This window comes from Accipiter gentilis, chromosome 6, assembly GCF_929443795.1.
Source record: "Accipiter gentilis chromosome 6, bAccGen1.1, whole genome shotgun sequence".
NCBI classification, from domain to species: domain Eukaryota; kingdom Metazoa; phylum Chordata; class Aves; order Accipitriformes; family Accipitridae; genus Astur; species Astur gentilis.
The window spans coordinates 31,319,003-31,331,915 of NC_064885.1; the positions used below are offsets into that span (position 1 = coordinate 31,319,003).

The window sequence follows — 12,913 nt, forward strand, 5'->3', positions numbered from 1 at the left end:
CAGCCAAGAGGAAAAGCACTATTAAATAGGTGAAACCCAGTACATAGGTACTGGCAGCACGGTACACATTGGAGGAGCTCACAGGCCGGGTTACGAAGCAGGTAGGTGCATGCATTGGTGGCTGATTAGACACAGGGCTCCATTCAGCTCTGCATCTGGTCCCATGAAAAACCATCCTAATTTGGATGAAACCCGTGAGCTAAGCTTCTCTGGCAGGTCTCCCTGCAAAATAGTTTGACTTCAATAGAAAACACCATGGAGAAAAACATGGCTTTTCAGCACACTGGTCTTTCTCTCGTAGACTCAGCAATTTCCCCCAAACCATGATGCTCAACACTCATAACACAGTCAAGAGAAACTGTTTCTATCATCTGTTATTTAACCATGGGACTAACTCAGTGCATTTGCTTGCTGAATCACTCTTCTGTGATGAAAAGGTTACTTAGCTGCAGCATGGCAAGTCTGTTAAGTGGTAAACTCTGGATGGAGAAACATCAACACAGTAGTGTGCTGCTGATGCCAGACCAGGAATAGGCTTTGGTTCTGAAACTACGTCAAGGTTTATGTTAAAACTCCCAACCAATTAGCCCCCAAAACACATGAAAAGTTTTCTGTTCACAATTAATATTGCTCTTGTGGAGCCCAGTGGTCACAGCCAAGAACAAAGGGACTCATTTGGCCAGGGGCTACGCGAGTACATTTCTGATTATAGAAATGTAAAATCTAAGCAGACACACCGCTCTTGATTGATAGATGAGGAACTGAAATATAAAGACACAGAGACTGACTTGGGTCTATACAGTAAATGGGTGACATTCTGAGGTTTCAGACCTCACGTTTAAGTGCTGCTATAAAACTGTGTAACATCAGACCCAGGAGCAGAACTTATTTCTCTTCCATACACCAATCAAATTGGCAACAGTAACAGATTCCCACCTATAGTTTTCAGGTGAACCCATCAGCTTGTCATAAGCCAGACCTGAGATCTGTATCTCTTTAGAATCTCATTTTTTACGATACAGCTCCAGGTGCTCAAAAGGAAAGGGCAACACATGCAATACAGAAGGACGCAGATGTGTTCCGAGATAACATGCCCATAAGAGACTAAACCAGTGCAACTAGTATCCTCTTCAGACAGAGGATCAATATACCCAGTAGAATTAATGAAAATATTCAAAAGAAAACTCCAGAATGATAAAAAGCATTATTCTATTTACTTTAATATCACAATGGTCTCACTCTCAATGACATTCTGTAGTATTTAATTCTATAAACATACTCTGTGCTACGTAAACCCAGCACTTTTTCCACTTGTCTTTACACCCCTAGGTACAGGAATGAGGAATTGTCCCCTGAAATGGAATGAACTGCAATCTAGAGGGCTGGGAAAAAAATAAATGGTCACCCACACCAGTGAAAGATGAGGTCTATCTACTAGAGTTGTGTTAAGCACTTCTCAGATGGTCAGAAAAATAGAAAAAAGATTACACAAAACCAGACATAACCAGCATAGATTGTTGTTTATAAACACATCAAAATGGGAAGCACATGGAATGAAAAAGCTGAAGTCCAAAAATGGCACAAATCCACAAATCTCCACAAATAAATTTAGATCAGAAATTAGAGTAACATTTTGAACATTCAAGAAGCAGTACCAGTGTCACAACAAAAAGCACTGAAGGGCTGGCATTGAAGTTTTATGAACTGACTGCCTAACTAAAGCCGGAGATGGGACAAGACAACCCAGAAGTCCCTTCTAATCCTAGATCTTCATGAGTAGTTATCTGTGCTTTACCTAACAGACCTCTCTTCGAAGCAGGGATCTTCTGTCCCTTGTGAAACAACAGTTACATCCACAGGAGAGAACCAAGATTAGCTGTTCACAGAACAGGAGTGATGACAGATGGGTGAGCGCTTGTGCGCTCACATATGGCACACACACACACCACACACATTATTCAAACATACTCCTTACATATTTCATCTGCAAGGATATTCTATACATAAAAGGGTCATTACCTATGTATAAAAACTACAGCTTTTTCAGATAAATCTGAAGCACGGCTGCAAATCTGTGGAACTCCATTTTTACAACAAAGCGTAATTGTAATGTGATTTTCCAGTTCGAAATGAATCATGTCCAATAAAGAACATCCCTTCAAATTCTTAATTTCTGCATAGGGAGATAATGAATTCCTTGCACAGTTGCTACCCAGAGGATAAATGTGGAAGATGACCGCAAATCTGGAGGAATATAACTTCCCAGCACCTTAAGATGCTTTCTAAAAGTCCGCAAATAGTTTCAAAGCAATTCAAAATTAATTGAATGTGACCAATATTCCTTTGGATTTTCATTATTTAGTTTGAGCCTACATAGTACCACACACATACAAATCCATCAGATAATATCCATTACTCAAATTAAATTTCTAGATCACTATAAAATCCTTTTCCACACTGCTGCTAACACACACCTTCTTGAAAAAACCAACCCCTTTCTGAACACAGGCAATTAAGCGCTAGTAATACCAAATTCCCTTAGGGATCTATCAGGGATAAATCTCATCCAGTGTGTATGAGAAAACACAGAAACAAAATCACATATACCTAAATGCACAGCATGCCTTCATTTCAAATCACAAGAAACCATTGAAACCACCATAAGAATTGTGCCTCGGTAGGAGAGCCTCCATCCATTGACTCACCACTGTTACTGTTAGAAACTGCAGGTAAACCCAGAAAAGTCTATTACAGTTTTCCCATCTTGAAATCATCTTTTTAATTTGTTGGCTCCTAAATACTTGGGAAACTCCACAGTACCAGACAGTATCAGCACAGGAGAGCTGGAGCCCAACAGCACTGAAGCCTCAGTTTGACTAACAAATGAAGACAGCAAATGAAGTCCACAGGTGTATTTACTGCCAGCTGACAATGATTCCAAAACTAGTAAGTGGTGTGAGAGAGTGATGGAAAAGATAAACATTACCCTAAAACATACCAGGAAGAAATAAAAGAGATAAAGATTTGCCAATGTTTTTCTCTAAAACATTGGTACATTACACAGCAGACTGAGTAATTTCAGTCACCCATCTGAAAAACAGGTTAACATCAGCTGGAATATTCTCTGAAATGGGTTCTTGCAGTGTTTATGTTAGGGAAAATTGTAAAAGAACATGCTATCTTTGACCTAAAAAACAAATGAAAAGACAGTATGTGACAGCACTCTGCAAAGACATCAAGGCTAAACACTACAGAGGGAGAAGAAGCATCTAAACTAAAGCAGGAGTTTGGCACAAGGACAAAAGGGATTATACCTGCTATGAATACATTCAGACTGGAAAATAGAAAGTGTCTAGCCATCAGAGCTCAGAGTATGGTGCAGCCTCACAGTGGGAATAACATAAGGAAAATAACCTAATTAGTTTTAAGAGGGAGACTGAAAAGTTTAAGAATGTCTCAACAGCAGGGGACTGGATTTGGGAAGTGCCTTTTAGTCCTGTGTTCAAGGAGGAAGACTGATCAGAGAACAACCAGAACCTGTATCTGCATAAATTGCTATTCAGAAGCATTCTTTCAAATTAGTCTCATCAGGTTTAACTAATCACACCTTTAGCTCACAAACATCATCAGAGATTCATGCAAATCAGTCTCATCAGGTTTAACTAATCACACCTTTAGCTCACAAACATCATCAGAGATTCATGCAAGTGCCAGATACCTGTGTGTACCTAACTATAGGTTAATATCTGGACTTATTAAGTGAGCCTCTATTTTGCCACTGATATACTAACCATTCTTAAGAGGGATAAGAAGCACTGTAGCAGCAGTATGGCAGAGTAAGTGAAGATTTGTGGTGAGTCTGGTCACCTGTGCAGGTGTTAGTATGAAAAGTAACACACACTGTAGTAAATCCGGTATAAAAGTTGAATTAAACTATTTGTATCTCTTCTGAGAGCCAGCTCACAATGGTTCAAATGCAATTTTTAGACCCATTTATGCATAAAAATGAGTTAAACCAGAAAAATCCAAGTTCGTTGGTTGTTTTTTTTAATTGGAAGGATTAGCTTCACCATTGTTATTTGAAGAAGAAAAATCATAGAAATTACAGAAGAAATTATAGGTACAAAAACTACATGGGAATTAACACACTGCAATACATGCTAGTGTGTTCTTGAAACTTCAGAAAAGAGCTGCTATGACACTCAAAGTGAAATCCTATCTCCACTGCAGCACTACTGTAGTCTTGATAAACATTTCATCCCTGAACTTTATTTCCAGTTAAAGAAGTGCATCATTAACTACAACAAGCAGTAAGAGCTCTGACAGGGGCTGCCTCAGATGAACAGGGAAAGAATTAGCAGATGATTGTTACTTGGTTTTGTTTTATGCTACACGTCAATGTGTAATTGCTACCATGACTTGAAGCTCTTCTATCATTGTGTGTGACATCTGTGCATGATATTGCACAATTAGCTCTTTCTCTCTTACACCAACAGCATTTGTACTTTCCTTGACAGTCACCCACAAGTTATTTCCCCAGACCTATGAAGCTCTTGAGCTCTGACGTGGTGGTCTTTTACCCATGTACCATCTTTCACTCCCCAACATAGAAACCACGGTACGATCAATTGACACGAATTCCTTGAGCTCAGAAAGCAAAGCACGGTCAAAACCCAAACCAACACGATACCAGCTGTGCAGAAGCACAATGGAGTGACCACAGGTTTTCTTCATACCTGCTTTTCACTCCCAAGAGTGTGCCCGTCCTCCTCCCACCACTTCTCACAGGGAAATGGCATGCCTGAGCGTACAGAGCTTTGCCAAGAGGAAGCAGAGGCAGGGCCACCAGCATTGTGCCACGCAAAGGGCCCCGTCTAGGAGCAGCTGCGAGCCAGCAGCGCTTCTCCCCACACCCACACAAAGTGGGAAGGAAACTTTGCCCACTCATTGTCCTTCCCTAGCTGTGCCGTTTAGACACTCAACTCTCCTCTCTCCGCAGCTGCCCTCTGTCCCGAGTGGCGACCCACGAGGTGACTGACCCAGGGGCGTTACAAGGGGCGGCCTGGCACCCCCCGCACAGGGGATCCCTTCCCTCCACCCACCAGGCCTCCCCACCACAGGCTCCTCTGCACCTGCCTCCGCCCCCGGGCCAGGCAGGCACCTCGCCAGGCTGCCTGGAGACGCCAGGAGACGGGCCATTTGGCCAGGAACGAAGACGCAAGGCAGCCTCGGCCGCAGCAGCAGGGAGGGACGAAGCTACCGCCCCGCAGCCACCATTCCCCGCCTACGGCGGCTGCGGGCGCGGGGTGATGACGGCGCGGGGGCCGCTTGCCTCCCCCAATGGCCGGGCTCGGCGCTCCCGCGCCTCTGAGGCAGCCCCAAGATGGCCGCCGCCTGGGGTGACCGCAGGCCGAGGCCGCGGCGTCCGGAGGGCTTGCCGGGGCTGCGCAGGTTCCGTGGGGTCCTTGCACCTCGCAGGGGGTTGCTCCGGGCCCTGAGGGCTCCTCTAGTCCGCCCCGGGGTTGTCTGCCTTGCCGCCCGGCTCTGTGGAGGCCTCCTGCCCGCCTGCCGGGCCCAGAGCCTCTCCTGCCAGGTGCCGGTGGCCTCGGGGCTGCGGCCTGTCCCGGCTTTACCGGCCTCCCCTGGGCCCTTCTCCGGCGTGTTGCTGACCCGCCGGGCCCCACCGTAGCAGTGCTTGCCTGGGGTGAGGGAGCCACAGCTGCCACAGCAGCCTGGGAAGCATCCAGAGGCAGCCCAGTAAAGGGCAAAGGGATCAAACCAAACCAAGGAGGGCTGCGCTGAGCCTTGGCCCTTGTAGGAAGTGTTCCACAGAGCTTGTGTTTCTCATTAGTCAACAGATGCCCCCCGGCCACACAGCCACATGGGAGAGGGGTTGGCACCCAAAGAGCGTGGGTTATCAGAGCAGTTATCAAGCGTACTGTACTGGGGTTTAGGAAAGCTAAAGGGTGACCCAAGGCAGGGTGTGGTGTGGATATGGAGCATGAGCTCTCTTTAAAATAGCTCTGCTGGAAAAAACATCATCAAGGCGGGAGATGGCAGTGATTTAATTTGGCATAACTGCTAGTTTACCTTGAGCAGCAACCTAGGAAAACATGCCAGTCATAAAGGAATGGAAGGCAAATGGCCTGCTTGGTTTGTATTGTCCCCAAGTCTTGCTAATGGGGTAACAGCACTAAGCATGCTCCAGGGGAGAAACGAAAGACCGTCCCATATGCCAGCCTGGCCTGCCTTCGGCCCAGCCTCACCCTCAGCTGCGTGCGGATTGTGTCCGCAGGCGGGTCCGGTTATGTCCTTGAATAGCCCTTGCCATGGCAGGAGGCAGGATCCTGACTGAAGAACTGCTTTGCTGTCAGCTTTATTCCCACCATCCCCTACACTATTCAAAGGCAGACCCTCAGTGAAGAGTTGTTTGGTTTGCTGGGGTTTTTTTGTTGGTTGGTTGGTTGGTTGTTGGGTTTTTTTTCCCCTGGAAGAAACTCAAGCCTATCTATGGATTTGAATTGCTGTGGAAATCTGGTGTGAATTAGAGATGACTATATGCAGACAATCTCTGTCTTTCACACACTTGCATATGGCTTTTGCAGCATAGCCCATTATGACAGTGAATCTTATACCACTGTCACAGCATTTATATCCTGAGATCTTCTTCTGGAAGCCCGGGGCTTGACAGAAAACAAATACCCAATATAGCGAGACATTTGCAGGGGCTTGTCATTGCAGACCGCCTTGTTCTGAAACCTGCACTTTCTTCCTCAGAACTGTCCAGAGAAGTGCTCTGAATCATATTTGCTTCTACACACCCCTGGGAAGCCATGGAAAACCCACTCCCTCAGCCAGGCATGTTGGACAAACTTGCCTCTTCCTGCTGGATTTTGCAACTGCAAACAGGGCTGGAAAACAAAACAAAACAAAACAAAAAACTCACCAGCAACACCAGCAGCCCTGCTCTGAACATGTGGGATGCTTCCCTGGATCCCTGCTCATTTCCTGGAGTGAAACTCAGACACACCAGTTCAGTGCTGTCCTGAAGCATGTAGAGGCTTTTTTTTTTTTTCCCCTGTCTCTCCTTCTTTTCTTTTCCCTCCTTCCTTGTGTTGATTTGTGGGGCCAGAATGACTTTGATTTCAGCAAGTTTGCTGTTTATTCACGTCACAAGTTTGACAGCTTTACACCAAATCAGATTGCTGGGTTTCAGGAGAGCTCTGAGGCGTCACTGGGAGCTCCTTTAGATTAAACTCGCCTCCCCGGTCTCCCCCCTCTCCCCCTCCTTCAGAGCCATTTAAACCTCTCTGGGGCTTTAAGAGAAACGTGCTCCCAAGACCTGCATTTCATTCTGCCACTAACATGGTAAGTGCTCTTTGCATTTCTCTCGACCTGGAGGCAGAAAAGGAGAAGCTGGTCTCTTCGCCTTGGGGGCTTGCAGTAGGTTTCGTGCCCTCTTTAAGATGGGGAAGGAAGAGGGCTCTCCTCTACCTGCAAGAGCACTCTCTGCTGCTGTGCCTTCCCATGGGTAAGCAGATTCCCTGCTTGAGGCTCCAAGCTCTGCCGTTGCCTTGCAGAGATTTAGAGCTGCTGCAGATGGGGCTTATTTGGAGGAGGGAAAAGGGATGAATCCAGAGACAACCCCAGGCTTTGCTACTGTGCGGTCTGGGAGTTCCTGCAGAACTGCAGGGGCAGAAGAGAGTGCGAGCAGCCTGGAGGTGACTCTGCTGGTTTTGTGCTGCTTTAGAGCTGAATCGAGCCCCCGAGGTGGGAGGAACGGACTGGCCAAGGACAGCCTGGGTCCTCCCTTCACCTTAAACCCGTCAAACTCAGGACCGTAGTATTTCCCAAGGGACTGCAGGAAACTCAGCCACCGTCCTGGCGTAGCTCTGCTCGGAGCCCCTCTGCTGCGGGGTGCTGCGGCGGGGGCGGCACTGCTCGGGGCTCAGCGGAGGTAGCGGGGCGGTACGGTGCCACCGGGCGGGGGGGGGAGGCGGGGAGCCGGGAGCGGGCACCCGGGTCAAGGCTGGGAGCTCCCACGGGGGCAGGCGGCGCGACAGGTACCCGAGCATTCCCCGGCTGGGACAGGAGCGGGAGGGGAACGCTTCTCCGCGGAGCGGGGACCGGCCCGCAGCGCTGGGATGCTTCTCGCCGGGATAGCGGCGGGGCCGGAGCAGGGCTGACACCGTCTCCCCTCGGGGCCCGCCGCAGCCCGGCGGCTGGGGGGAAACTCTCCGCCGAGCACCCCATCGCCACGACCCCTTGTCTCCGCAGAGCACCGGACGGCCGTGCCCGGAGCCGGACTTCGCCGGGGGCCCGGGCTGCCCCTGGTCCGCCCCCGCCGGGGTTTCCAAGGAGACTTGGGCCGCCGTCTGCGCCGCGGAGCCGCCGCCGCAGCAGCACGGCCAGGGCCGGCGGGAGGCTCGGCCGCCGGGTAAGTGCGCTCCCACCGCCACCGCGGGGCCGCGGCTGGGCTGGGCGAGCGAGCGGGCTAACCCCTGGGGTCTGCTCCCCAACAGGGCAGTTCTGCAGCCCGCAGCTCGGTGCCCAGGACGCGGCGTGGCGGGGAGACCAGCTGTCCTCCCAGCTTTACAGAAACAAGCAGGTAAAGGCTCCGCGCCACCCCCCACCCCCCCCCCCCCCCGCAACCTCGGTTTCTTCCCCCGAGGTTCCTGAACTTTGTATGGGGTATCGCACCTTCTGGGTTGGCTTGTGACATGTCTCCCGCTCACTGGCACGGGTGTGGGAAACAGCGGCCAACCGCTTTGTTTGGTGGGTTTTGTTCCTTGCTTGAAGGATTTGCCTCCCCCGTGTTGTCCCGCGAAGCTGGAACAACTGTTGTGGGGTTCCCTGTTCATGTCTCCCCTCTTACAGCGTATTGGACCAGCTGCCTTGCCGCTAGAGAAGACCAGGGGCGTGACCGGGGAGTCCCTCAGGCTCTGATGACATGCTTTTGACTAAAAATACATAGTGTGTGTCCTCCAGAATCCACCAAAGGATTAACTTCATGAGAAACGGTTCCACCACAATTACGTACTTATAGGGAGGATCAACTATTTTGACCAACAAGCATTTTCTGGTTACTCTATTTTCTTTCTTCTTTCCCTTTTTTGCAAATCTCATCAAGGGGCAGGAGAAACTCTGAACAGTCCTAGGTGAAGGAGCCCCAGACAGATCACTCTGATCAAATACTTGGAATGGTATTTTGACACAGTGAAGTCGATGGAAATTCATTTACTAACTTCAAGGTCCCTGGAATCAATCCCTAATTCCAGACATCAGTGTACTTCTTTCTTTGGCTCTACCTCAATCATTTAAATCTGTGCTTTTCAGCCTGTGGTCAGCAGATGCCCAGGGTTCTTGGCAGAAGATGCTTTGTCCTCCTACAGGAGTCTCCAGAGCTATGGCCAGGAGGCAAAAATCTCTCTGCAAATCTCTCTGACTTCCCATAAAAAGTGTTAGGTGTCTGCAAATCAAAACACACCTGTTTCAGCTCTTGGGGCCAGGGATTATCTCCGCTCTGTATATGTACTGGGACCGGCACAGTCAGGTCCAGGATTGAAGGCATCACTGAGTACTACTGTATCATAAAGAATGGCAGCTGCATCTTCCTTCTGCACTCTGCCCCTATAAATTGTTAGTCTGCAGGTCCTCATCCTTCTTTTCCCCACCAGCCAACTATAAATGGGAATGAGAGGGGTGCAAAGGGATGCTTACTGCCACTCAGGAGGAGATCTGAGAGCTACTGTCATGCCCATGATGGTTTCTGGCTGTTCACAGGGCTGCCTGTAGTTCTTTTCTGTTATTATTCCGCGGTTACAGTTTTTTTTCCCCAGTAATCTTCTCAAACACTCACTTAAAAATAAAGGAAGTCAAAAGTGAAAACTAAACAGTCATGCCACTTAGATTTACAGACACAAGAGGCTGGAGGGGGTGGGTTGCATTCACAAAGCAAACACCCAGATCATCAAATCCAAGCAGCCTGTACCATAGAGCAATTGCTATTAAGTTACAGAGTCAACATCTATTCATCAATATCTCTATTCCACAGCTTCAGGATACCTTGCTTCAGAAGGAAGAGGAACTTGCTAGGTTACATGAAGAAAATAATAACCTCCGACAATACCTGAATTCTGCCCTGATTAAGTGTTTAGAAGAAAAAGCCAAGGTATTGTGTCCAAACCTGTTGTATAGATGTGTTGCGGAAGAAATGACTTGAATAGGTACATGCCACTAAACTATTTGGAAAGTCTAAGAGTGTAGACAACCTGCAGTGTGAGATCCATTTAGCTTCACAGAGCTGCCAAATTGCTGGTCATGGATCTAAGGTGGCAGTTTCCCCCAGGAATGACATCCTATCAGGTTCTGACTGTGGAGACAGTATAGCCCATGGCATAATTAAGTTTAGTTCATAAGTTAGCTATAAGTAAGTTAGGTTTATAAGCAAGGTAAATGCTTTTTTCAGTGAAAAGTTCAAATCTGAACATATATTTCTTGAAAGCATCTGTTTTGTCAATTTGATAAGGATTAATTTTTCCTCTTTTTATGTTCTGAGTGCTTTCTGGTTTATGTTTTGTTTTGCCATCTTCCAAGGACATGTTTTATTCATTTACATTAGAATACTGGTCTTCCAATTTTTTTTCAGATTTATTAAGTAAAAAGTTGTGTGGGTTTTTTTAAAGGTGAAATACAAAATTAAACACTTAAGGTTGGATGAAATATTCTGTTAAACTAAGTGTGAAGGGTTTTTTTTTCATTAAATATTTTGATTCTCTGTTTCTTGTCCAAAAGAAAGTAAAGATAATTGTTACTTGTCAGCTTAAAGACTTATTTTACTACTCCATCCTTCCCCATGAAACTGAACTACTAGTTATTTGCTCACCTCTGTGGATTGGGCATAAGGCAAAAAAGCCTGTAAAAAATAGCAGACTTTCCTTTTACATCCTATTCTGAGTTGACAGTGTGGTATGTCCCCCCTCCCATGCCAAGACCTGGCTTCTGGCAGTAGAAAAGGTCTCCTTCGTTGAGCACAGCAGGGAGACATGGCCACCCCTCTATGTCATGTGGAGGAGGGTCCGGTGTGAAAACATCACAGGAGGTGTCTGAGCAGTAAATTCACGATGTGGTGGGGACCTTCCTTGTCATTCCTGCCTGCCTTTTACCATCCATGGATGGCTGAAGGGCCCTTGTCCTGGGATAATGACAACTGAGGTGGATTAACGAGCTCAAAGCCACTGAGTCTGCTGCTCTGAGCACTCCCTGGCCAGGGTCACACCTGCCCCAGTATGACTTACCTTTGCATCCTCCCTCTTTGTCAGGCTGCCACATGCCCCCCCATACCCTGCTTACCTGCCAATTACGGCTGGCAGCAACAGCACAGCGGAGTGCCGTACAGCCAGGCAGGAGCTCTCATTTCACGCCGTACTGAGTGAGAATACAATCAAAGCACAGGCCTTATTGACATTGTCAAATTCTTCTCTTTCAGGGACTGGGTTGTTGCAGAGACTGTAAAGACACAAAATAGTTAGTCAGATCCATATGTTTAAGCACAGGGTGGAAGAAAAAGGTTTTTTTACAAGGACAGTAGTAACCATCTTGCCCATCTAAAATCTGAGATCAGAAACACGTTCCTTCCAGGTAACTAGAAATTCAGATTTTAATCTTCTCTCTCCACCTCTTTTTTTTTTTTTTTTTTTTTTTTAAAATAGAAGCTGCTATCCTGCCATGGCCAAAAAACCTGTGCTATTCTCAAAAGCACCAAGAGGAGATTAAAAGAGGACCACTGCTTTGTTCCTGAAGAAACTCCTCATGCTTCCAAAGCTAGAAGGAACCTCTTTAATGAATTCACTGCCTGTGAAGAACAAGCCAGCCCTGCTGTGGACAGCTGGGTCTTGCAGACTTTAGGATTAAAAGATGTCAACACCATTGATGAAAATTCAGCTAACTACAGTGCCCTGTCCTCAGACCTTGGAAAAGACACATACTGCCTGAGCCCTGGGGAAGCAATAGACTATGACCACAGTGAAGGAGCAGCAGCAGCCTATAGCTGCAGCCATGTGCCTACAGCTAACAGCAGTAACCACCCATGCAGTGAAGACTCTCCCTTCCTTCCTCAGTTTTCCTCAGCACCATGTGTCCCCTCATCAGTGCCAAGTGTTTCCTCCCTCCCAGCCTATGGGTTGCCTTATTTGACTGGTGATTTGTCACCGAACAAAACAGAAGTGGCCTTCACAACATCTCTAAGTCCTCACCGCAATGTGAGAACACACACCTTCCACCAAGGACAAGCCTTTGTATGCAGGGATGATGATGGAGGATGGAGATTCACCTGGGTGCCCAAACAGGCTGAATAATGCACCTGCATTGAGGGTCAGCCATAGGGGATGTAGGCGACAGACACTCCATCCTGTGCTTGAGACAGGTTCAGGCATCAAAAATGAGCCCTTCTGGACTCTGTTAAATGCTACCCTGTCACCTATCCACTCCTCCATCCCTCCCAGATTTTCACAGGTGCAGCTCCAGATTTCACTTGGGCAATTATCTGCCCCAGGCCAGATGTACAAATTGGATCCACTTCTCTTGTACCTGTGTTGAGATACCTGCTTTTACTTGCTTCATGGTTTTTCTGTCATCAGCTATTCCTTGTTAACTAGTAGTTTCCAGGCTGGAGTGCTTTCAGCTTTGATGATCGCTCCCACATGCACCAAACCGGAAAGCATTTTGGGAATACAGTTTGGAAATAGCACCTCCTTCTTAGATATCCACAGATGGCAAAGGAGGCATAGGTTGGAGGCTGAGGATCACCAGTTTCTAAGTGATTTTTGTCTCTCTTGGCTATACAGATTGCCTTGGATTAAGGCAACCGTGGGTATTTGTTAATGTGCTACACTAGGCTGACCTACGTGCAGTT

The 12,913-nt window shown here is 47.5% G+C and overlaps 2 protein-coding genes across 2 annotated transcripts in view; one reads left to right on the forward strand and one right to left on the reverse strand.

The window, feature by feature from the left end:
* Window positions 1–11,438, reverse strand: part of OSTN (osteocrin) — a 117,208-nt gene extending 105,770 nt beyond the window's left edge. The window contains exon 1 of the mRNA XM_049802976.1: window positions 11,353–11,438. The gene's annotated coding sequence lies outside the window, so the exon portion shown is untranslated. The remainder of the gene's footprint in view (window positions 1–11,352) is intronic.
* GMNC (geminin coiled-coil domain containing) lies at window positions 7,366–12,356 on the forward strand. The gene is made up of 5 exons (XM_049802501.1): window positions 7,366–7,443; window positions 8,278–8,437; window positions 8,523–8,608; window positions 10,055–10,171; window positions 11,712–12,356. Exons 1-5 carry the CDS (start codon window positions 7,366–7,368, stop codon window positions 12,354–12,356), a joined length of 1,086 nt encoding a protein of 361 aa, XP_049658458.1.
* Window positions 12,357–12,913: the final 557 nt, after the last annotated feature.